This window comes from Vulpes lagopus, chromosome 11 (assembly GCF_018345385.1).
Source record: "Vulpes lagopus strain Blue_001 chromosome 11, ASM1834538v1, whole genome shotgun sequence".
NCBI classification, from domain to species: domain Eukaryota; kingdom Metazoa; phylum Chordata; class Mammalia; order Carnivora; family Canidae; genus Vulpes; species Vulpes lagopus.
This window is the reverse complement of record NC_054834.1, coordinates 32249025-32273562: the sequence shown is the minus strand read 5'-3', so window position 1 is coordinate 32273562 and position 24538 is coordinate 32249025. Positions and strand designations below refer to the sequence as shown.

The 24538-nt window shown below is 39.5% G+C and overlaps 1 protein-coding gene and 1 non-coding gene across 4 annotated transcripts; one reads left to right on the top strand and one right to left on the bottom strand.

Moving 5' to 3' along the window:
- The first annotated feature begins 26 nt into the window (after nt 1–26).
- BROX (BRO1 domain and CAAX motif containing) lies at nt 27–20313 on the top strand. 3 transcript variants are annotated; one of them, XM_041721798.1, is made up of 13 exons: nt 27–157; nt 2373–2489; nt 5168–5274; nt 5612–5708; nt 7904–7999; nt 9598–9670; nt 11045–11150; nt 11851–11940; nt 14094–14179; nt 15143–15224; nt 15536–15686; nt 16760–16919; nt 17886–20313. In XM_041721798.1, exons 2-13 carry the CDS (start codon nt 2389–2391, stop codon nt 17970–17972), a joined length of 1236 nt encoding a protein of 411 aa, XP_041577732.1. In that variant the 5' UTR covers nt 27–157; nt 2373–2388; the 3' UTR covers nt 17973–20313. The 3 variants fall into 3 exon arrangements, with proteins under 3 accessions (XP_041577732.1, XP_041577733.1, XP_041577734.1); XM_041721799.1 differs by lacking the exon at nt 27–157 and adding an exon at nt 518–628; XM_041721800.1 differs by lacking the exon at nt 27–157 and adding an exon at nt 638–1545.
- Nucleotides 10856–10928, bottom strand: TRNAK-CUU. The gene has a single exon. It is a non-coding gene; the product is annotated as a tRNA-Lys (tRNA).
- Nucleotides 20314–24538: the final 4225 nt, after the last annotated feature.

Here is a 24538-nt window from a genome sequence, read left to right as displayed (position 1 = left end):
CACTACCGCCTCGGTAGCTGTCATGGCGGCCCGGGCCACGTGACCGCGGCTCGGCGCAGGCCGCTCGGGCTCGGCCTCCCTCCCTTTCTCGTCCGCCGACTCGGACCCTGCCTTTCTTCCCTCCGGAAGACGGACGCACCGACTCCCGAGAAATCCGGTAAGTTTGTCATGAGAATGGGCGTTTCCCAGGAACACCCCCGCCCCCCCGGCGTTATCCCCAGAGCCCCAAGCGGCAGGGCCCGCCCCCCCCCGTGCAGTCTCCATAGACTCCCGGAGAGTGGTCCAAAAAAAAAAAGGTCTGCTTTTAATGCCTTGAAAGAAAACGCACGTCGGCGCCGCGAGTCGACCGTATGAACAGTTAGGTTCGCCGAATCCCCGTGCTCCGCGTCTCCGCTGGCAGCGGGGATACTAAAGCTAAGTGTGGGGGGGGTTGGTTCCGCCGTCGGCGGCCAGCCTCTCCCGGGTGGAACCTATCGGCTTTCCACGAAAATGCCTGGTGGGAGCAGGGGCTCCGAGGCTTGGCGCCTGCGCAGTGTCGCCGCGCGCCGCCCCCGGCGGTCGGGGCTCGGCCGGAAGAGGCGGGGGATAAACCGGAAGTGGGCGCTCGGAGCTCGGGGGTGGCGCTCAGGTAGGTTCCTGGGGGGCCAGCGCCTCGCGAGCGGGGGTCCTCTTCAGGCCCGTCGGTCATCGGAGGCCGGGAGGTGGCCCCGCGGGTACCCTTGCCCCTGCGGGAGGCTGTGTCGCTGTCGTCCCCACCCTGCGAAATTCCTGGAAACGGGAATGGCAGGTCTCGGAAGGGGCAAGGTGGGGCCGGGGCGGAGAGTACGGCTCTTAAGCCCTCTTGGTTCCTGGAGTAAACATCCACACAGCTGCGTCCAGGAAGTGGAAATCCGCCTGGAAAGGGTGTTTGTAGGGAGTTTGCGGTCACGAAATCAAGAGTCTGGTGTGCCGTTCTCCCCGGAAGGCTTGGTTTATGTGCACGTACAAAGAGCTGTATTGATTTAACTTCTAATGCTGGTTTACACAGATTTTTAGAAGATTGTAAATATTCCTTCTTTTTTTTGAGATTTTATTTATTTATTCATGAGAGACACAGGCAGAGGGAGAAGCAGGCTCCCCGCAGGGAGCCCGACGTGGGACTCGATCCAGGTTCTCCAGGGTCACGCCCTGGGCCGAAGGCGGCGCTGAACCGCGTAGCCGCCCGGGCTGCCCTGAAGATCGTAAATATTCTTAAAAGAACTCGTTAAATGTCTTGAGCCATAAGTGAACTCGCCCAGTTTTTCGTTGAGTGTACAATGCATTGGCCCTCTGGTGCTCTCCCAAATAAATATTCTCAGGGAGGTGCTCGAGGAGGTATTTCGTACACCGTGCAGCCTACGGTTGTGTCCCCCCCAAGAAACGTCCATCAACAACATTGTATGATGCCTTTAAGTAAATTAAACCTTATCAGGATTTCTTGTCTCTGACTTCCCGGAATCTACTGGCCACATTTACATGTTCAGCTAGACCTTCCTGTGTTTGCATTATCTACCCAAGGACTTGGAGGCAAGTGACATGCTTTTTTTTTTTTTTTTCTTCCTCCAAAAAAGGAGTGGAACTTTTTTTTTTTTAAGATTTTATTTATTTATTCATGAGAGGCACACAGAGAGAGGCAGAGACACAGGCAGAGGAAGAAGCAGGCTCCATGCTGGGAGCCCATGGTGGGACTGATCCCGGGTCTCTAGGACCACACCCTGGGCCCAAGGCAGGTGCTAAACCACTGAGCCACCCAGGCTGCCCTAAGGAGTGGAATTTATTTATTTATTTTTAAGATTTATTACCTTGAGAGACAGTTTATAGGGGGAGGGGCACAGGGATGGAGAGAGAGAGAGTCCTGAGCAGGCTCAAGGCTCAGTGTGGAGCCCATCTGGAGCCCATCTCGTTGCTGGATCTCACCACTCCAAGATGATGATCTGAGCTGAAACCAAAAGTCGGACACTTAACCACCAGGAGGAGGAATAGTCCTTAGGACTATTCTTTTTAAGTCGGCATTTCACTTAGGTAGTTTTTCAAGTATTTTGGGTTTTATAGAAGTTATTGATCAAGTATCGTGTTTTTTTTATTCATGGAAGTTCCGATTTCTATTAGCTATTCTGCGGGAAGTATATTTATTGTAGAAATACGGGCTGTAACCAGTGAATTGGCATCAGCAATCTTGCGTTGGAAATAATAGTTAATTTAAAACCTATTTCAGGTAACCTTAGCAGTCTAAATAAGGATTATCTGTACCTGTGTATGTCATGTATGCATATATATGTTTTTATTGTATGTGTATATGTTTGGTAAACTTTTGATGTTTTTTCTTTTTTATGCATTTCCTTTTACGTTTATAGGAGACAGCTGGAGAAAATGACACATTGGTTTCATAGGAACCCATTAAAAGCCACAGCTCCCGTTGCTTTTAACTACTATGGTGTAGCTGCTGGTCCTGCTGCTTCAAAAATTTGCAGGTTAGTTTTAGTCAATCTCAGATACTGATGGAGCCACTTTTGGATACAAGGTACTTTGTTAGGTGTCATGGGCAATATAGAAGTATGTAATACATTACCCTACCCTTAGATTCCTTATAAACTTACAAATGACTTGTGAAGAGTGAAATCCTAGATTATTTAAACTTTGGCAGTCGTCTGGGCTGCAGTCCTTAATTTTAGATTGGTGAGTCCCAGAGAGGCTATAACAATCTTAATAAAAGAGTTAAGCCATATATTACAACTGTACAAGAGACTTCATACACAGCTGTATATGTATGGATAGTTGATTAGCCAGATAGTAATTTCATGGAGTTCTGAGCAGGGAGAGATCCCAATAACCTGAAATAGGCTTTACAGTGTTCATATAGGAGAAAGGACTTGAGGTGGAGTTTAAATAAATTGTGTGGCTCAGTTCAGGAGTTGGCAAACTGTCATCAAGGTTTGGCCGACTGCCTATTTTTGTAAATAAAGTTTTATTGGAGCACAGCCACATTACCTCGCTACATTTATTTATATATTGTGTGTGGCTGCCTTTGGCTGCTTTCCTCTCCTATAGCAGAGTGGGGTAGTTTCAGGAGAGACTTTATGAACCACAAAACCTAAAATATTTACTTTCCAGGCTTTTTACAGAAAAGGTTTGCTGATACTTGATTTAGGCTGTTAAGAATGGACAGGAGAAAATCATTTCTGTCAGGAAAAACTTTTATTCTAGGGGTAGTGAGTAGAGCAGCTTGAAACAGATTATGCAGGAGATATTTCATGGAGGAGTCAACTGGTCAGAGTGTCTAATTTGCTCTGGGAAGTGGAAAAGGATTCAGTCTATATGAAATACAGAACCATGATGGGACCAGTAATGGTAAATTGAGAGTGTTGCTGCTTTTTGTGGAAAGAAGTAATTAGAACAAATGATAGGAAAACTGGCGTATTTATTTTGATCAGAGGTTATCAGACTTTTTCTGTGAAGAGCTGAGTAGTAAACATTTTAGGCTTCGTGGGGCTAAATACAGTTGCTGTTGTGTATTTTTCTTTGTGCATTTTTACAAAATAAGCTGTGGGCTGTAAAAAACAAGTTACGGGTTGTCATTTGCCAACCCCTGATCTGAGGTAGAGGTTGGTCCCACTTAATTGTTTTATCTGTAGCACCGGGCAGGTCCCTTAACTTCTTTGGGCCTACTTATCTATAAAATGAACAGCCTAAAATAGGTATTTCTAAGGTATTTCAGAATATCTTTTCTGATATTCTGTAATTTTAAGGTAGATATAACTTTACACAGTTGGGTTGCAGATGATTTGAGTGCCTACCCAGAAATAGCTAGTAAACTCTGAATCTAGAATAGGCCTTAAGAATTCAACATTTTCCCCCCCTAGTCCAGGAATTACTCTTGCCTGGCTTCTAGTTAAATAACAATGACAAATTCATGAGGTGGCCCTATTTCTGGTCATCTGTGGGTAATTGTTGGTGTATGTACTTCCTTGGAATAAGTCTTCCTGGAACTTGTACCAGCGAGTAAACAGTCCATCCAGACCACTTCAGTTTAAGTCTGCACTTTCTTCTAAACGTACTGCTACATTATAGCCCATGTAAATCTTAAAATATTTGAAATGTTACCATTTCATTCAAAAAAGAACTTTGAGTATGTGTTGTATTGTCTTAGGTACCTCCTAAGTTCTGGGTATACAGTCCCCAGGCTCTCCAACTAACAACTTAAGTGTAGTCTTTCCTTAGTCATTTACACGCAAGTGTCTTCTCTTCAGTCATTGTCCTTGCAGTATGATTTCTGAACCCTTGTTAAACAAGTTGCCTTCTGAAATTATATGTGGAACTGGAAGCCAAACAAGTTAGTGTTGATGATGTAGATCTCAGATTGGATGTAAAATTGAGACCTCAAAAGAGAAGAGGGGAAAGCCAAAGACTAAACATTTTTGAAGGTAGGAATAGAAAGGGGACACAGAAAACATGTGAAAGGAACTTTTAGAGGTAAGAAGAGAGCCTGGAAAATTTAGTATTAGTGGAATAAAGAGAGAAGAGACTAATTTTAAGAAGGAATTGGTGGATCTGCAACATTTATTGTTTACTTTCGTAAAGGGAAATGGGGATAAGAGAGCAGCTTTAAAATGACTAGTGGCCATGTGTTCTCACATACTCTTGATGTGTATGTTGGATTATAGAATGCAATTCAAAAATAGAGTTTTCTACTTAATAAAGTATATTGATATAATGTCAAGTTTTGAGATTTTTAAGGAGATGATTAAACTGCATAAACATGTTAAATTTCCATTTTTCAAGAAACTTTTATTCTGAACTGGTCTGTTTAATTTACTTGTTCTTGATTCTTTTCTCCCATATTAAATGTTTGTTTGGTTTTTTAAAAATTATAACTTGCTGCGTATTTTTATTACATAATCGTATCCATGATTTGCCCCTTATATTAGACTTAGTTTATTTTAGTACAATTTTTAAAACAATGTTACTAGAAATTTCACTTACCTTCAGTTGTCTATCCTATTTAAATTCACTCCCATGTACTCTTAGTAATAATACCTTAGAGGAAGTGTGTGCATGTGTATTATTTTAAAGCTTTTACAATAGAAACTTCTAAGCCACTTTTACATCATAATGCAGTTTACTTAATTTTACTACTTCTTTCTAATATAAGTGACTTGAGATCATCTAGAGCACGACTGCTCGAACTCTTCACTGATTTGAGCTGTAATCCAGAAATGATGAAGAATGCAGCAGATTCCTATTTTTCACTTTTACAAGGTTAGTTATTTATGGGAACTTCAGAGTTTTAAAAAGACAACTCTGTAGAAATTCACATTTAATTCTTAGACTTTACAAATTTGGATAGTTTAGTCTTCTAGGCTGTATTCTTTGGTATACTTGAGTTTCAGAGACATGAGAATGTCAGGGTGGTATTGGTCCTTCTAATTTTTTGAAAATTAACTGTGTACATATTTCACGTTACGTTACCTTAGAAAGGGAGGGAGGGTCTAGGTAGTTTTCTTTATGTGTCTGGAAAAGTCATTATCTGAAAAAATTTCTAAACAGAATACTTGGTATATTTCTTCTAAAACTGAAATGCCGTACCTTTTTATAGGTTTCATAAATTCATTGGATGAATCTACCCAAGAGAGCAAGTTACGATATATTCAAAATTTCAAGTGGACTGATACATTACAAGGACAGGTTCCAAGGTAAGCAAGCTAACAGTAGTAGACGAAAGCCGTTTGTAACTGTTTAGCCAGTGGTTAACCCATAGCCTCTGTATCTGAAGAAATAGAACATATATCTGATTAGCATTTTACCTTATCAGGAAATTGGTTAAAAATATTTGACCTAAACTACTAATACATTCTATTAAGTAAAAATACAATTTATTTCTCCTGGGCCAAATCTGTTTTTGGGATAATCAATATAAATGTCAACCAGACTTGATCAGTCTTGGCTTTATTAATAACACACAAAGAAAGGTTTGAGAATTTGGAACCCAAATCTATCTTTTAGTCCTTGCCTGCCTTCCAGGAGAACAGAATTTTGCTTTTCATCTAGTTTTCTTTTCTGATGGATAGTTCAGATGTCTTTGGTCAGTCTCTTTCTTTCTCTTTTGTCCCTGGCTCTACCCCAGCTCCATACTCTTTTGAGTCATAGTTTTGTTTTCTCCTGAATTTCTCTTCACTGTTTCGCTGTTTTCAAAAAATTTCCTCTCAAAACTTTCTCATCACTCACTTGAAACTAATCACAAGAGGTTTAGTTATAACAGAAAACATTGTAGTCATGCTAAATTTCTATTGAGCTTTTTTCTTTTTCTTTTTTTTTTTTTTTTTACAAAAAACACCATTGTGTTATTTAAATGACCATGTATCTTGATCTCAATTTGCTGTAGAAAATTGTATAAAGTCAGAAGGGAAGGAAGTGAAGATTGCCGAGAGACCCAGGGCAGGCATTGCAGTGGAAGGAGTCCAGTGGACTTTGAATCCCTACGTATACGGGTGCAATCTCAGGTCTCCTACTATGTGAACACCTGCTTCTTCAACTCAGTTGGGGTTACAGATACAGGACTTCTGTGAGGAGCAAAACTGGCAAATTTATGTTAAGTGACTCAAATAATGCCAGGTATATAATAGGTTTTAGTAAATTGTTAGTTTCCTTCCTTGTTGGGGACTGTGGATTCTTTCCAGATTTGATTCTGGGATGCTAAGGTTTTCTGAGTCCTCACTTATGTTTTTCTTTTTGTGACCCCTTTGTACTTTATCTAAAATTAAGGAATGTTTTTCTTAAAAACGTTTTTTAGAGTCAAACCTCTGTCGTTATTACATCACAAAATTTTGGCAGATTCTAAAGTTTTGGCATTACATGCATTCGACCCTTTTGCACACCATCCCAAATTTTGATTACTTGTGACACAGCATTTTGCAACACAGTTTTATGAGACAGTGAAGAATTAGGTGATGAAGGCCTTCAGGAGTCATATCCAATATTCTCTATATCTGAGATTTTTAAGCTACTTTATCTTTGATTGCTACTTACTCAGTAGAAAATGTGTTGTGAATATATCTATTCTGAAAAATGTTTTTTTGACTATATTCTGACTACTAAGATGTGTACAATAGAAATGGAGTGTTTGGGAGCAAGGCAGACTGAAATAAATGAAACCTAAAGAGAGAGCGTTATTCTTGAGACTTAACATGATAGTTTTGGTAATTTATATGATTTAAAGGTAAACTTAGGGACGCCTGGGTGGCTCAGTGGTTGAGCATCTGCTTTTGGCTCAGGGCATGATCCCAGAGTCCTGGGTTCAAGTCCCACATCAGGATCCTGCTTCTCCCTCTGCCTATGTCTCTACCTCTTTCTTTGTATCTTTTCTGAATAAATAAATAATTCTTTAAAGTAAAAGTAAACAGTAGTTTAAAAGAAGAAAGTAGTTAAAGTAAGCTTATAAATTATGATGTGCCTGACATCGCCAGATGTAATTCATTTGAAAGTTCTGAATGCTAAAAAGGAGCTTTTAAACTATGCATAAAATTTTTTTCAGTGGGGTAAAACTGCTTTGAGGAGTTTGTTCAGGGGGACACCTGGGTGGCTCAGTGGTTGAGTATCTGCCTTCGGCTCAGGGTGTGATCCCAGGGTCCTGGGATTGAGTGCCACATCAGGCTCTCCATAGGGAGCCTGCTTCTCCCTCTGTGTCTCTGCCTCCCCCCACCCCCCTTTCTCTGTGCCTGTCATGAATAAATAAATCTAAAAAAAAAAAAACTCGATTATTTTCTTCATTTTTATAATTAGCATATAGCTCTTTTATAATTCTGAGTGGATATACAGTGGTCTTCATATAGCAATGTCACAGTAATTGAGATAACTGACAAGTTAATGACACCTGTGTTTATAATTCTAGTGCCCAGCAGGATGCTGTTTTTGAATTAATTTCCATGGGATTTAATGTAGCTTTATGGTATACCAAATATGCTTCAAGACTGGCTGGAAAAGAAAAGTAAGTTTAAAGGGGAGGGCTATATACATATGTGTTATTTTTCAAATGCATAGAGATTCATTATTAAAAAGTCTAGACTTGATAAAAAGTATGTCATAATGTTAGTGTTTTAAGTATCAATTATGGAGCCCAGTGTTAAAAGGGAAAAAATACTAATATTGTCATGAGGAAGGTCTATCCAAATAAAACCCCAAACCAATAAAAGGAAAAAATAAAATATTTGACTGTATAAAAGTACCATAAGCAAAATTAAGAAACAAATGACAGATGGTTAAAAAAATTGCATGTATGTGACAAATTGTTTTTATAATGGAAAAGGAAAGAAAAAGACCAAATCAGTTGAAAATAAGCGAAGGACATAGACAACTCAAAAAGAAATACAAAGATGTGAATAATGTTTTGAAGGATTAAAAGAACTGTGAAATAAAATAAGATGCAATTTTTATAATAGTAAAAGTTGATGTTAACGATATAAACATGGAGACTACCAACTACGATGCATCTGAACTTGCATATAATGCAGCCGTTTAAACATAAAGTTTAGGGGCTGGCTTAGTCTGTGGAGCATGCAACTCTTGATCTTGGGGTTTTGAGTTCGAGCACCACTGGGGTAGAGATTGGGGGTAGAGATTACTCAAAAATAAAATCTTTAAAAATAAATAAGCGACACTTGGGTGGCTCAGTGGTTGAGCATCCGCCTTTAGCTCAGGGCGTGATCCTGGGGTCCGGGATCGAGTCCTGCACCAGGCTCCTTGCAGGGAACCCACTTCTCCTGCTACCTGTGTCTCTGCCTCTCTGTTTGTGCCTCTCATGAATAAATAAAAATAAAATCTTTTAAAAATAAAGTTAAAAAAATTGAATTGTCAGGGCACCTAGTGGGCTCAGTCAATAGAGCATACAACTCTTGATCACAGGGTTGTAAGTTTGAACCCCACAGTGGGTTAGAGATTACTTAAAAATAAATCTTATAAGTAAAATAAAGTTGAATTATATGTGCAAATGTAAAGTCATTTTTAAAGTAATTAGATGACTAAAACAAGAATAGAATAATGAATATTGTGTATGTATTTTTTTTAAGCGTATACATGCATTAAGTGTGGAATATTTTGTGCTTGCTTAATGCACAGAAGATTATCTGGAGAGAACAACAAGAAGCCTTTGTCCAAAACCTATAGACAGGGGGTCCCTGGGTGGCGCAGCGGTTTGGCGCCTGCCTTTGGCCCAGGGCGGGATCCTGGAGACCCGGGATCGAATCCCACATCGGGCTCCCGGTGCATGGGGCCTGCTTCTCTGCCTATGTCTCTGCCTCTCTCCCTCTCTCTCTCTCTCTCTCTCTCTCTCTCTCTGTGACTATCATAAATAAATTTTAAAAAATTAAAAAAAAAAAAACCTATAGACAGGTTTTTCTTTTTTTCATTTGTAGTATCTTCTGTGGATATTTTTCATGTGTGTTTGTTACTTTTTTAAGTGTCAAATTAGATTTTTTAAAAGGGAGAAAAACCAAATGACTAATTTGGTTTTGTGAAAATATAGTAGTAGTTGGTTTTAGTACAAGAAACAGGATTCATCATCTAACTAATGTAACCACTATCTTTAAGCATAACAGAAGATGAAGCAAAAGAAGTCCATCGAAGCCTAAAAATTGCAGCGGGGATTTTTAAACATTTAAAGGTAAAATAATAATAAAATATATCTGTATTGCTTTAGTTCTTGAATAATTTTTCTTTCTTTGGGGGATGGAGGAAGAAATTAACTTCACTACGTAAAAAGAACCTACTATGTGTTTTGTTAAATACCTTGTTGATGATGGCAGCCAATTAGAATATCAAGTATCTTCATTTTAGGAAATCATCAGTGAATTTTACGATTAGAAAATTTAAGTCATAATTCACTGGTTATTTTTGTGTCTCTTCAGTAAAGATAGAAGAAAACAAAGAGCAAAAATTTACTCTCCTTACCATTTCTCATTGTGGTCTTGTAGCAATTGCCAGGATCAATCATGATTTTGCAAAACAACTTCTGAGTGTATTCTCTGTATCTCAGTAAAAACACTAGAGGGGCAGTCAGTACCCACTGGTTATATTGAATCTGAAGATGTGATAGAGATTAGGAGAAAGACTGATATATTTAGTGATCAAGATGACCCCCACCTCATCCTAATTAAACCACTATTTACGAAACACCTAGAGGCCAATGGTGGGTTGTCTCATGATAAAATAGATGCTTTTACAGTGATTAAAAACCTATGATCCTGAGTTACCTATAGCATTGTAGACCTCTTTCTACTGTATGGTTATTAATATGAGTGAATAATTCTGGTGTCATGCAAAAGAGAAGTTTGGTTACTTTTTCAGTTAAACATTTTCTGAGATGAAAATAGAACTTGTGTATCTAAGCTATCTATTTTGACTCGAGTTCTGCAGATGCATATGAGAAGCTTTAAAAATTTTAGTATGTGGGAGCTTTTAATCTATAAGCTTAATAATTGCTCCTTTTTCACAATTTTGGTGCCCTGAGTTTTTCTTTTAGAATTTTTTTTTCTTAAAGACTTTATAAGATTTCATTATTTTTTATTTTTCTTTTATCCTTTTTTTTTTTTAAGATGTATTTATTTATTCTAGAGAGAGAGAAAATGGGAGGGGAGGGGAGAGGAGAGGGAGAGGGAAAGGGAAAGAGAAACCCAAGCAGACTCCACACTGAGCACAGAGCCCCATGTGGGGGGCTTGGTGTCAGGATCCTGAAGTCACAGCCAGCACTAAAACCAAGAATCGTATACTTAACCAACTGGGTTAATCATACTTAACCAACTGGGGTGCTAGCCAGGCACCCCAAGATTTTATTTTTAAGTCCTCTCTGCACCCAACATGGGGCTTGAACTCACAACCCTGAGATCAAGAGTCACATGCTCTACCAACTGAGCCAGCCAGGCACCCCCTGAATTTCTGTTAAATCCCCAAATTGTATGTCTCATAACTTCCATTTTGTTCATCTTTAACTACTGGGTTAAAGTAAAATGTGGCTTTTTTTTTTTTTTTTCTCTCTCAGGAAAGTCAGATCCCAAAGCTTATTACACCTGCAGAAAAGGGGAGGGACTTAGAGGCACGACTTCTAGAAGCTTATGTTGTCCAGTGTCAGGCTGAAGCTCAAGAAGGTATCCTACATATTGTAAGATTTTATTATTTTTTTGGAGGAATCTGTTGGCATCTATTTTTTTTTTTTTTTTAAATCAGAATTAGCTGTATTTGAGTCTCACATTTGAGAAATTTGTAGTGAGGAACAAGTCACACCTTCAGCATTCACCTTCATGGATACTTAGCAGGAAAATAAAAGGCCTTGCAATTTAATGGCTCTTTTAAAAAGGATTTTGAGGTCATGCCATTTCTGACAACATCAGATTAATTCTGTAACTCCTCTTTTCCTCTCTGCCTTACTCGTTGGTTTTCCTCTTGCACTGTTTGGCCTGCTTTTCAATGTTCACCTTTCCGTGACCGGAAATAAATGGAGACTCAAGTAAAACCAGTAAAGAAAGTTTGTAGGCTTTTGGCTTTTCTTTATTTCAGGTCCCAGTGCCCTGGGAGTGTTTGTTTTCCTCTGACATGCTATCTTGTAGTAGTAAGTTTTTGTGATTAGCTAGTAATTGGCTAGTGATTTAAAGAAACGGTATCAGAACCAGCAAGCTCAGTGTGTTCTGTTTATGTTTGCATTTTCTGTAACTTACTCTTCATGTTAAAATTCTTAACAAACTATTAAAATTCCAAATAGATTGCTGGGCTGTCTTGCTACAATAACTAATTTAGTGTGAATGCAAGTGGACTTAAGTATACATTCAGTTTGTTGTGCTTTGGTTATAGTAACAATTGCTCGAGCCATTGAACTGAAACATGCTCCTGGGCTTATTGCTGCCCTGGCATATGAAACTGCCAACTTCTATCAAAAAGCTGGTGAGTTTATAAATTTGTCGTTATATTTATCATCTTTTTTTTTTTTTTTTAAGATTTATTTATTTATTTGAGAAAGATTGAGAGAGGAGAGACAAAGCACAGAGGGGGAGAGTAAGTGGGAGAAGCAGACTCCCTGCTGAGCAGGGAGCCTAATGCAGGTCTTGATCCCAAGACTCTGGGATCATGACCTGAGTCGAAGGCAGATTTTTAACCAATGAGCTACCCAGGTGGCCCATATTTATAGTCTTTAGATTTGCAGTTTAAACTCTTGGCCTAATAGGGAACAAGCAAAACAAAAAGGTTCTCAGATTGTTTCGTCATTTGCAAAACTGGAATAATATCTGCATTATTTTATTATTTTATTTGAAGGAATGAGAGCTGTTCACAGTTAATATGCTGCATAATTTTTAATGGAAAGGACAGTGCAGTCTTTCTTAAGTTATATGTAATAACTATACAGGTGTTTTAGTTTTGAATTTTCGTTTTGTTTTAATAATAACCTTATAGATGCTGTCATTAAAGAAACTGAACTCCAGAAAATTAACCTGTAATTTAACTGTTAGAGGCGTGAAGTTGGGACTAGAACTTAGGTCTTCTCATTAGCCTATTATTCTTTTCATTCACTCTTTTGTTTTTTAAGATTTTATTTATTCATTCATGAGAGACACACACACACAGAGAGGCAGAGACACAGGGAGAGAGAGAAGCAGGCTCCATGCAGGGAGCCTGATATGGGATTCGATCCTGGGACTCCAGGATCACACCCTCAGCTGAAGGCATGTGTTCAACTGCTGAGCCACCCATAGGGTGCCTCTTTTCATTCACTTATTTAGGAAATGTGAATTTGTTTCTATTTATAGGGTGGTTACTGTTTTAGTTTCTGGCTATACAAAGATCAGTAGAACAGATTCACAGTCTGGGAACTCATAGCTACATTATTATAGCATAAAATAAGATGTTATTAACAGCTGTGAAATAAAAACCTAAAGGATCTAGGCATTCTAGAGGAGGCTTTCTAGGGGAAAGTAGCGTTTGAGCCTTACTCAAACACAAATAGAAGTTCTAAGTTTGCTAGGACGCTTTACCATATGGGAAGCGTAGAACATTCTGTAGTACGTACAGAGAAAGGAAAGAATTTAGCACATTCTGGGACCTGTAACAGACGCTGAAACACAGCCTCAGCTGAAACACAGGGTGAGTGATAGAAAATGTTAGGAAAGTATGCATGTGTGAGATCCTGAATTGGTTTGTAAGCCTATTTAAGAAGTTTGGCTTTTGTTTGGTAGATAATTGAACACATTAAAATATATGAAGCAAATCTGACTTGACTGGATTTGAATTTAAGGAAAGTCCCTCTTGGGACACCTGGGTGGCTCAGCAGTTGAGCGCCTGCCTTCAGCTCAGGGCGTGATCCTGGAGACCTGGGATCGAGTCCCACACCAGGTTCCCTGCATGGAGCCTGCTTCTCCCTCTGCCTGTGTCTCTGCCTCTCTCTCTTTCTGTGTCTCCCATGAATAAATAAATAAAATCTTTCAAAGAAAGGAAGGAAGGAAAGGAAGGAGGTCCCTCTAATTGCAGAATGAGAAATGGGCTTCCTAGTGAAGCACTAGTAGACTGACTCCACTTAGCATTTAGGAAGAAGTTATTATAGTCTATGGAGGACGTGGTGGAAGTATTGACAAAGACTGTGAAGTGAGAAGCGGGAGGGAAACAGATGAGAGAGAAGTTGGCGGGATGTGAACGTATGTCTTAGGCAAGGTTCAGTGTTGCCATGATGGGGCCGGTAAGGAGAGTGTCTGTGTTTCTGACTTGAGTGACTACGCTGTGCATTGCTATATTATATAATGTTAAAAAACAGATAGTAAAATGTATGTATTTTATGTTTATCTTGAAGTTCTATTTTTATCATTATTTTAAACATGTTACATTAACCATCAAAAGATGGGCTGTGGTGTTTAGGCAGTCTTATTATGTAGTTAAATATAGTTAAGGGAAAATCACTTAAATCAGAGTTTTTAGAAATTACACAATTTCTAAATGCTTGAGTTTTAGACTTGAGTGGCATTCTGCTTTTAGCATCTGAACACATGATCTAAAAGTCTTCTAGTGAATCAGGGTGAAATTATATTTTGCTTTTTAAAATGTAACTTTAGATCATACTTTATCCAGTTTGGAGCCTGCTTATTCTGCTAAATGGAGAAAATATCTTCACTTGAAAATGTGTTTCTACACAGCTTATGTAAGTATTTATAATCTGAAAAACCATGTAAATTACTATCTTTCCAGGCCCTCGAGTGCTAGGTCTGTCATCTTGTCAGGCTCTTAATTGGCATTTTACAAATAACGGACAGCAATGTCTCAGTAAATGTTCAGGGACAGTGCCGCCATTGTGAGCCCAAGTGGGTGGAAAGAGATGATGTGAACTGTAGAAGGGCGAATAGCAGTGGAATTACTATTTGAGTGAAACCCACTTTTAGGCTGGAAACTTCCATGTACTTAATGAGAAGTCTCTCCTTTCATCTTACACGTTGAAGAACGTATTTACTGATTCTCATCTTTAGACGTTCCACCCAATATGTCCCCTGGATCTGTGCAGAACCATTACTAAGCACTCTTTGAGAAGTTACCAGTCTCTTACACCCGCCAAACAAACTTACTTGTTTGTTGCTTAGAATGTCACATGAGACATAATCAAACACCTTTTTTGGATCCAGGTAGATATTTTTATTTCTTATACCTTAAAATCTGTTTTCAAGCATACAGTGTCGGACCATGTGCAATCCCTGCATCTGAGACAGACGTTTAAAGAGTGAGCATGTGTCCTACTACAGGCTGATAAGATTTCTTTTGAAAATTGTTTAGTCATTAACCTTAGAATCCTCCCTCCCCGTCCTTCTGCATTAGCACCATGATTTCCTTCCTTTATCTGCTGTGCCCAAATTGTAGAAAGATTTCATTATTCAGAATACTTTTTGCTCTCAGCTCGTAGTTAGAAAGTTAGTTTGGCTCAGAGCTTAACATAATCCCACCTTTTATAGTTCCAGAAATTGGGGGAAGCTTACTCTAGTAAAGAAGTGTAAGGGCTAGCATTGATACCTACAACAGTGGACAAAGGCAGTAATTCATCTGATGCGTATATAAAACAATGATAGCAGAAAGCATAATTGTGGAGAGAATGAATAAAAATTTGTTTCTTTATCAGGCTTACTGTTATCATGGTCAAACTTTGTTGGCTAGTGATAAATGTGGTGAAGCAATCAGGTCTCTCCAAGAAGCAGAAAAATGTAAGTATTCCTGCCAGAATATTAACTCCCTTTTTAAAAACAAATGTTTTATCATAAAAGGAAATAAGCAGTTAAAAGAGATTCTGGCTGAGTTCATGAAAGAGAATGGGACCGTGTAAGGGAACTGGAGAGAAACAAAGTTTAAAAACCAAAAAACCTGTAGAAAATACCCCCTTCCCCTTAACACTATTACTGATACTGTCATACTAAGTAAGGAGCAGAAAAGTTCTTATGATCTCTGATTTAAAGCCTTTCTAGTATAGTCAGTAATTAATTATAATACAATGATTCTATATCCCTTTCACATGCAGTTTATGCAAAGGCAGAAGCATTGTGCAAAGAATATGGAGAAACCAAAGGACCTGGGCCAACGGTCAAACCTTCAGGACACTTATTCTTTAGGAAACTTGGAAATCTTGTGAAGAATACCCTCGAGAAATGTCAGAGAGAAAATGGATTTATGTGTGTACAGCTCGGTATTATTTTAGTAATATTAATACAGTATATATACTTATAATGTTTAAATATTTATTATGTCAGTGATCTCACATTTTCTGTTAGTCTCTACCCCCAAAGACTTTATGTCAGATTGCATTTAACTCTAATTTTATCTTTCAGTTGGTGATAAAGTTCCCTTGTGTTGACTTTATTCTACTTCTGATGATATATAAAAGCAGATTTTAAAATTTGAACTTTAGTAACTAACATATAGCTCACTTATAGTGTCTTAATTTTCTCTTTGCTTCACCTCCCTGCTGTTTCTCCACCGTATGTTATGTATGGCTTCGCTCCCTTTGCATATTCATCTCCCTCTGGTTGCAGCTGCCTGTAAAGCGGGGAGATGGTTTTCTGTCAGTCTTGCGCAGTCCTGTGAAGCAGCTTTCCATTGTTAAGTCAGCATTGTTCAAACTGTAGATCACCACCTGTGTAGGTTGGTAGAATCAATTTTGTTGTGTCCCCCCCCCCCTTTTTTAAGATTTTATTTATTCATGAGAGACACAGAGCGAGAGAGAGAGAGAGAGAGAGGCAGAGACACAGGCAGAGGGAGAAGCAGACTTCATGCAGGGAGCCCGACATGGGACTCAGTCCCAGGTCCCCAGGATCACAACCTGGACCGAAGGCGGGGCTAAACCGCTGGGCCACCCGGGCTACCCAGTTTTGTCCCCCTTTTATCTTTACATTGTTGCCCATACATTCTGCACTGGACACACTGAGCTCTTTTACTCACTTAAACATACCTAGTATAACTTCTATCACTTCTCTTGGAAGGCATTCCTGAACCAACCCCGCCCCCCAACTTTGGGGTTAATTGCATCACTTTTGTGTTCTTGCAGCACATGACATGTCATAGCTTTGGTTAGGTTGCGTTGTTGTCAACAACTTTTCGTCTACTCATGCAAACTACGTGAGGCAGGAAAATCTTGTCTGTCTTACTCATCATTAAGTTGTCTTTTCTCTTGTACAGGGCCTTGAACATAGTAGATGCTCAAGTAGTTGATGAATGAATGAATTGCTGTTTAAATTGCTTTTTGCAGTTACTTTCAAAAAATTCCAACAGAAGCCCCACAGCTGGAACTCAAAGCAAATTATGGTCTCGTAGAGCCAGTACCTTTTGAATTTCCTCCTACAAGTGCGCACTGGACACCAGACACACTGGCTGCATTTGATCTCACCAAAAGACCCAAGGATGACAGTGTATGAGATTGGCTTTCTTCCATTTGTTCACTAAAGTTCAAAAATAATTTACAATTAACAATTTGATATTTTTCTCTACTTACATAGAAATATACGTTTGTTTAAACAGTGGTATAATGTGTGTTGTTGAACTCTCAGAAGATCTCTAGGCCTTAATTATCTTCTGATTTTCTACATAATTGAGGTTGTTTTCAAACACATTATCTTGCCTTTCTGTAGTTAATATCAGAGCTTCCTTTCAGAAGAGTGTGGGAGAAGAGGTCTAAAACAGATGGTTTATCCATGTTTATATTGCTATAGCAATACTTTGTTTTTGAGTTAGCATACCGCAGGGTATTTGAAGATTTGACCTAATTTCAACAGAGTAAAAGACTGGTTTTATTCACTTTATATCTAAGTACATCTAGGTATATGAAATCAAATAGTAGATTAAGTGGAAAATGTGAGGCTTGACTGCCAAAAGAGGTGGAGTCTGTGAAAAAAAGGGAATGGGAATGAATTAGCAGCCATAGCCCCTTACTTGAAATTTTTAAATACAATTTCATAATACAATTTTTTAAATATAATTTCTTCCCCATTCTAAAACCATTATTACTTAAAATGACTGTTTTTTTATACCCCAAATTAATGCTGTAAGAGGTAGCCTGTTAACTATCATGAGGTATTTTCTGCATGCATAGATTGATCACTTAGTTTCTCCCTCCTCAGTGTAAGAGCACCATTAGCTTGATGTTTGCCTACCCATCAAGTGTCTCCTCTTCACTGAAATGTTGCTTTCTGATTATGTCTTGAATTGATAACATAGTTTCTGGAACAGCTTTGTTAATCTCAGTGTTGTGTAATTTAATACAATATCTCTTAAAAGTCTAAGGTGGAAAAGATAGAGTATTTTGTTTTCCAAATTTCTGGGTATGTTTTCTAAATCTTAGTTTATGCCCTTAACACTGTATTTCTGTTTCTCCCTAGACCAAACCCAAACCAGAAGAAACGGTGAAACCTGTGAAAGAACCAGATATCAAACCTCAGAAGGACACAGGGTGCTCCATCTCCTAAAGTACATTGATAAAATGTGCACTTTGAATTTCTCTACTAGTGGATGAGATAAACCGTGGAACTTCAGTTCCTATTTCTTGAAGTGTTTTGTCTGAAGCCTGTAGAATGATTTAGTACATTCAGAGGGAATCTGCCTTCAGTTTATTTGTTCTTCATTTTTAATATAGTAGAGATGTTTCATGCTTTGTTTCCAGACTCCTTTTTAATCAGGACAACATGTAAGGATTTTATTGTGCCTCTGAAGGGCATATTAGGTTGTTGGTTTTTGTCTCCGAACTCTGGGTAGAAATAAGTTTTGGTTAATGTGTTACAGGCCAGAATCATGTGGTTTCAGGTATCTTTTTCTGTCTTCACACACAAAAGTTTATCATCTTTTGACACCAGAAGAATGACAGGAGTTGGTTTTTCAGTTTTTCCCACCTCACCATTATGTTGTCTCACAGACTTATGTTTTGAGTCCATTATCTTTTCTGGTGGGAAAATCATTTACAGTTAAAGATCAGAAAATCTTCATACCAAATTCCTTACATATGTAAGAAGCTATAATTTGTTCCAGTATCACTGTTCATAGGTATTTTGAGGCCATTTAGGAACTTACTCTAGGAGTGCCTGGCTGGTTCAGTGGGGGAGAGCATGTGACTCTTGATCCTGGGGTTCTGAGTTCAAGCGCCATGTTGAACATAGAGGTAACGTAAATAAATAAATGAATCTTAAAAAAAAAAAAAAAAATCCTCTTCTGGTAGCCCTGCACTTTATTTCAGTCTCAATAAACCTATAGTGATTTTTACAGCTACCTTTCCTAATGGGTTTTTTCATTTAGAGGACAGAACTTTGTGATAGCTCTTAACACAGGATGAAAATGTTTTTGCAGAAGTGAGATACTGCATGATGTGAAGAAGAAACTTTAAACCTAAACGAGATAGGTTGTCCTGAGTTACACTGGTAACTGCATTTTGGCAACAGAAGTTACGGTAAAATGCCTTCGTTACCTGACTTCAGCTTGCATTGTTTATATATGGCTTTCTAATAGGTATGTATACATCTCTTATCCTAATCGTATTGCTTTAGGCCAAAGGTCATAACAAAATAAGAGCAGACATACAGTATGATCTAAAAACTGTACAATTTGAAACGATTAGTTTAGCATATACATGCATTTGGGAAATAGTGGATGCATAATACTATAACAAAAGTCACACACTTGTAGGTTTATCTTTTGATGATTCTTCTGAGTGTTATCTAATTTTTTATCATTTCCAATCCTAACAGATTGGTTCACTTAATAGTAGTGTATATTGGGAGCTTACTATGTGCCAGGCCCTCTGCTGAACACTTAAGTAGATAAACCATTGAATCTACACAGCAGCCCTGTGACAAATAAGTAAAATCTGCATAAAATGTTGAAATAAACATTTCATGATGAATAAATAGGGGCGCCTGGCTGGCTGAGTTTGGTGAAGCATATGACTCTTGATCTTGGGGTCATGAGTTCAAGTGCCACGTTGTCTATAGAGATTACAAAAAAAAAAATACACTTAAAAAATAGATTATGCCTACCTGAATCAATATTATGTTCAAATAAATGATCACTTAAATCCTAGTTTTCACTCTTGAAAATACGTAGAATCAGTGAGGGTTTTTTTAAAATGTATGGAAATGCTAGTTACCCCTTACTGTATAACGTATAATATTTGAAGCTGTGGATTATAGTATAAGTGGAATAATAACTGGACATTTAATTTGTTTTGCTGTGTATAGAAAAATTTTAATTAAATTTCACCATATTTTGTGTGCTACTACAAAATCATTGGTTTGCTGTATGCCATTTACTGACAAAACTTTAAACGATACTTGATGCCAGCTTGTTGCTCTTGGCCTATAGGACCTATTTATCTTGGATACTAGTGCTTATTAACCTAGTTCACTAAAGTTTCACATTGACATTTTTGTGACTTGTACTACCATATATGGAATGAAACCTTGTCATATGGTCAGCGCTTCTGTGAAATGCAGGAAATACTGGTATTACTTTAAATCAGTAATTGGCAACTTGCCCCTGAGCAAGTAATAGTATGTTGACTCAGCATAAGTGACGCTTTGTGACTAGAATCCCCCAGTATTTGCCATATTCTTTAAAATGGTGTTGGAAATTTTGGGAAGTTAACAAATGTAAAGCAGTTGCATGAAGGCTGTAGAGGGATGTAACTTTGTGTTAACTATGCATACATTTCATACTTCGTTTGAACTGGATAATGACAGCTAACATAACTCTGCTAAAAGTGGTGTTTGTATAATGAATTATCTTTTTATTTATGAAAATAAATCTTAATTTTACTTACAATTTCATCAGGATTTTGTTTTTTGACAAATATTTTTCTATTTATTAAACCAATAACCGTTAATACAACACAAAAGCCCCAATTCTTCACAGTAATGTTTTAGAATGACACGTGTATCAGTTGTTTCACACCACATGAGTTCATTAAATGTTCAACACTCCTCGACCTACTTGGTTTCTATTTATGTTTATTGGTACTTATCACTTTTGAATCTTGAAGTGTAGGATTCATTTGGCCTGTATCTACCGTACTTGTAGCATTCTCCAGTGTGACGCAGTGGTGTGTCCTGTGGGAAACGGCCAGAGAGCCCGTCCTCGTGGCTGTGCAGTGCTCTGTACACAACTTTGGACACCTGCGGTGGCATTTTCAGTATTATATAAATGTACTGAGACATAAAACCCCATTCAGCAATCTTACTTTCCAGAGTGAGCTTTAGAAAATACCACAGTCCGCCATTGTCCCAAGTTGTGATTCCAGGGTCCTGGGATTGAGCCCTGGGTCATGGTCCTTTGCACCCTGCTCACAAAGAGTCTGCTTCTCCCTCCCTCTCTGCCACTCCCCTTGCTGTGCTCTCTCTCAAAATCTTTACAAAAGAAACTTACAATGTCATTTGGGTTACCATAATTTTGTGTCTAAAGACTTGATATTTGAATAATTTGCTTAGAATTTACATTTAAATTTAATTTTTAAAGTTTTTTTTTTTTAATTTTTTAATTTTTTTATTATTAGAGCACAAGAAGGGGGGATTGACTTGAGGCTCCATTCAAGGACTGGGATCATGACCTGATCCAAAGGCAGACACTTAACCAATGGAGCCACCCAGGTGACCTTACATTTTTGTTTTTAGAAACGTTTTAGTAGTAAACTAAAGGGACTAAATTAAGGGGAGTCTCCTCTGAATTATAGAACAAAAGCTCACTTATCCAAAAGGCCAGAGCTATCACTTAAATGCAATTCACTACGTCTAAAGCCTTTGATGTGCTCGAGGTAGGTGTGAGTTCATATTGGCATTCTGAGTGGGCTCACCGGAGAAAATGTTCACCGGTAGTTTGAGTTTTATTCTCTAAAAAAGTTTTTTTGTTAAGTTTTATTTAAGTGATCTCTTCTTGCAACGTGCGGCTGGAACTGCCCCTACCCCCGGCCAGGTGCCCCTTGGGCTTTATTCTCTAGAGCTTCCCAAGTAGTTTGCCTCAAGCTACTGCTCCCAGCCAACTCAGCTTCTCAGCAGGGCAGAGCCTAAGGTGGCTGGAGCTCCGGCTGGTCCCTCCCTACATCATCTACCACTAAGTAGAAGAAGTTGAGAAATGCCCTGGTAGCGCAGGCCTGTCAGTAATGTCGCTCTGTCCACAGTGATTGGGTGCGGGGAAAGGGCTCAACACTGAAAGATACAAAGATCCTGCCAGGTGACATTCTGTCCGTAGTTCTCACGGGGAGCAGTGGTTTCCTGATACATATATTCAGGATACATATGTTCCTCAGGGGTAATGGGCTGCAGGCACCCGGAGTCCATGGTTCTCTGCCAAGTGGGGCTTTGGTGTCTCATTGCTGCCTTCCCAGAGGCTCGGCCTTTAGACCCCACTCTGGAAGCTGGGCCCGACCTACCCGGCGCTGCTGCTTCACTTCATTCTAACCTGGTTCATTTGAAATCATGTTTTGATTAATGAAAACGGAAAGAACTCCAGGAAATTTTAGGTATGATGTCTTCCTGAAGTCAAATGCCGAGATGTAGAGCTAGTACCTTAATTTGTCGGTACGGATGACAGTGCTGTGTTTGAGCGAAGGAGTTAAGGAAATAATGTGTAAACAGATGGAGAAAAATATCAAAAGGCAGCCATTTCAGCATCAGATATAAAGCCAGTTACAAGTCTGTTCTCTATTTTTCCAATCGTTGACATAATGCCTGCCCCCACCTGTTCCAGTGATCTCATTTATTAAACAAATACTGAGTTCCAGCCACGTCTCAGGTACGCAGGAGCAGGAGATACTGCAGGAAGCACACAGGGAAAGCCCCTCCCACTCTGGCCCAGAGGACAGGCTGGGGGGAGGGAGAGAGGGACACAAACAAAATACAGAGTATGTTCAATGATGAGGGCGAAGGGGGAAACACAGGTAGATTGTTGAGTGGTGGTGGTGGTGGTGAAGGGAACGGGAAGGGGCCTCCAGAGACAAGAGCTCAGAGCAGACCATCTGCACGGAAGCTCTGAAGGAAGTGAGGGGACAAAGTCCAGGGGAGGAAAGGCTAGTCCTGGGACCTGCAGGCACCAGGTCCCAGCAGGGAGAGTGTGTGCTCAGGGAACAACAGTGTGTGGAAGTGATAGGCACAACATGAGATCAGAAAAGTATTGGGGGCCAGAGCTACAGCCTCAAAGGCTATTATAAGGACACGGGCTTATCCCTTGAGTGCCATGTGATTCCCCACCCCCTTCCCGCCGCCCCTGGAGGGTTTTCAGCACAGGAGTGACAGGATCTGATTTAGGATTCAACAACCCTGGCTGCCTTCTGAATATAGACCATGGAAGGCTAGTTAGGATGTTAGGATCCAGGGCAACAATCCAGGTGAGAGATGATGGCTCAGGCCAATGTGGAGGGGCTGTAGGAGGAGTCCAGAAATATCCAGGAGCATTTCCTGACGGATGTAATGAGAGGTGTAATTAGAAGGAAAGAATCAGGAATGCCTCCAAGGTTTCTGGTCTGAACAACTGGAAGAATAGACTTGCCATTTATTGAAATGGGAAGACTGCCAGCGGAAGAGATTCCAGTGTGTGTCTAGGTGGGGTGTGCAGGAAGGAGAGTGCGCTGGAAGTGTGAGTGAAGATTTAGGCATGTCAGGACTGAGCTGTCTGTTAGACAACCAAGAGGTGACCTAGAGTAGACAGGAGGATCTATGAATCTGAGGTCCATGGGAAAGTCTGACCTGGAGATAACACTGTTGGTTATACGTCTGTGTGTAGATAGTACTTGAAGCCATTAGGGTCCAAAAAAGATTGTCAATGAATAGATAAAAACAGAAGAGATCGGATCACTGAGCCTTGGGGTACTCCAATACTGAAAGGTTAGGGAGATTATATAGTCTGTTAATTATATAGTTAGGCACAGCCCTTGATAAACTGGATTTGGGGGTTTTAAGAAAAAGTAGAGGGGGGGATCCCTGGGTGGCTCAGCGGTTTGGTGCCTGCCTTTGGCCCAGGGAGTGATCCTGGAGCCCCGGAATCAGTCCCATGTCGGTCTCCCAGCATGGAGCCTGCTTCTCCCTCCCTCTCCCTCCCTCTGCCTCTCTCTCTCTCTCTCTCTCTCTATGTCTATCATAAATAAATAAATCTTAAAAAAAAAGAAAAAGAAAAAGTAGAGGGGCTCATAAGAATTAAATGGAGGTAAAGAGCATGTTGTGGGACTACTTGGCCTTCTGAAAGATCCCTGGCAAAACATCCATGTCTACCTACAGAGTGTGAAGTTGGTGATGCTCCCAAGAGTTTTGTAAATTGAGTAGATTCCACACTCTGGTACTTTTGCACAGCACATCCTAAAAAATCCATTAGGTGGCAGAAACACATTCACCAAATCGACTATAAGCTAGGTCTCTCACTTCCTCTTTGTTTTCTCTCTCGCCTTCTCTCTCCTCCTCTCTCCTCCCTCCCTCTCCTTGAGCCCCCCTGAATTAAAAAATACAAAGGCCTCTTTAACTCCCAACACTATTGTCACGAAGAACCAGTATTTTCTTCAGAGAGCCAACAGATACCGTTAATCTGCAATACAGGCAACAGGTGAGCCAGGTAGATGGCAGTTGGGGACGTCACTTGGTTTGGGAATGTATGAATTGGGAGATGGTCTTCAGAGGAGTAAAGAGCAATAAACGACAGTGGGACTGTTAGGCTTTATTCTTAAACTTTTGATATTTAAGCTTTTTAAGCTCAGAGCAAGGTTGGGGGGGAAGGCTCAGAAAGTAAAAAGCAAAAAACCGGTTTGAAAAAACATGCACAAGATGTCTTGGCACTAGCTTCATGTACACCAAATTACTAAATCTCTTCCCACTCCCTTGGGGTGCTGGTCCCCAAACCTGGGGATGGGATCACCTGGGCAGCTTCAAACATAACTGATGCTCACATTCCACCCATAGAGATTGTGATGTAAGTGGTCTGCCCTTAGAATTTCCTAAAAGACCCTTAGACGATTCTAATCTGGACAACTTTAATCGCCACCGGGTTTGTGGAATGCACAGTATAACTGACC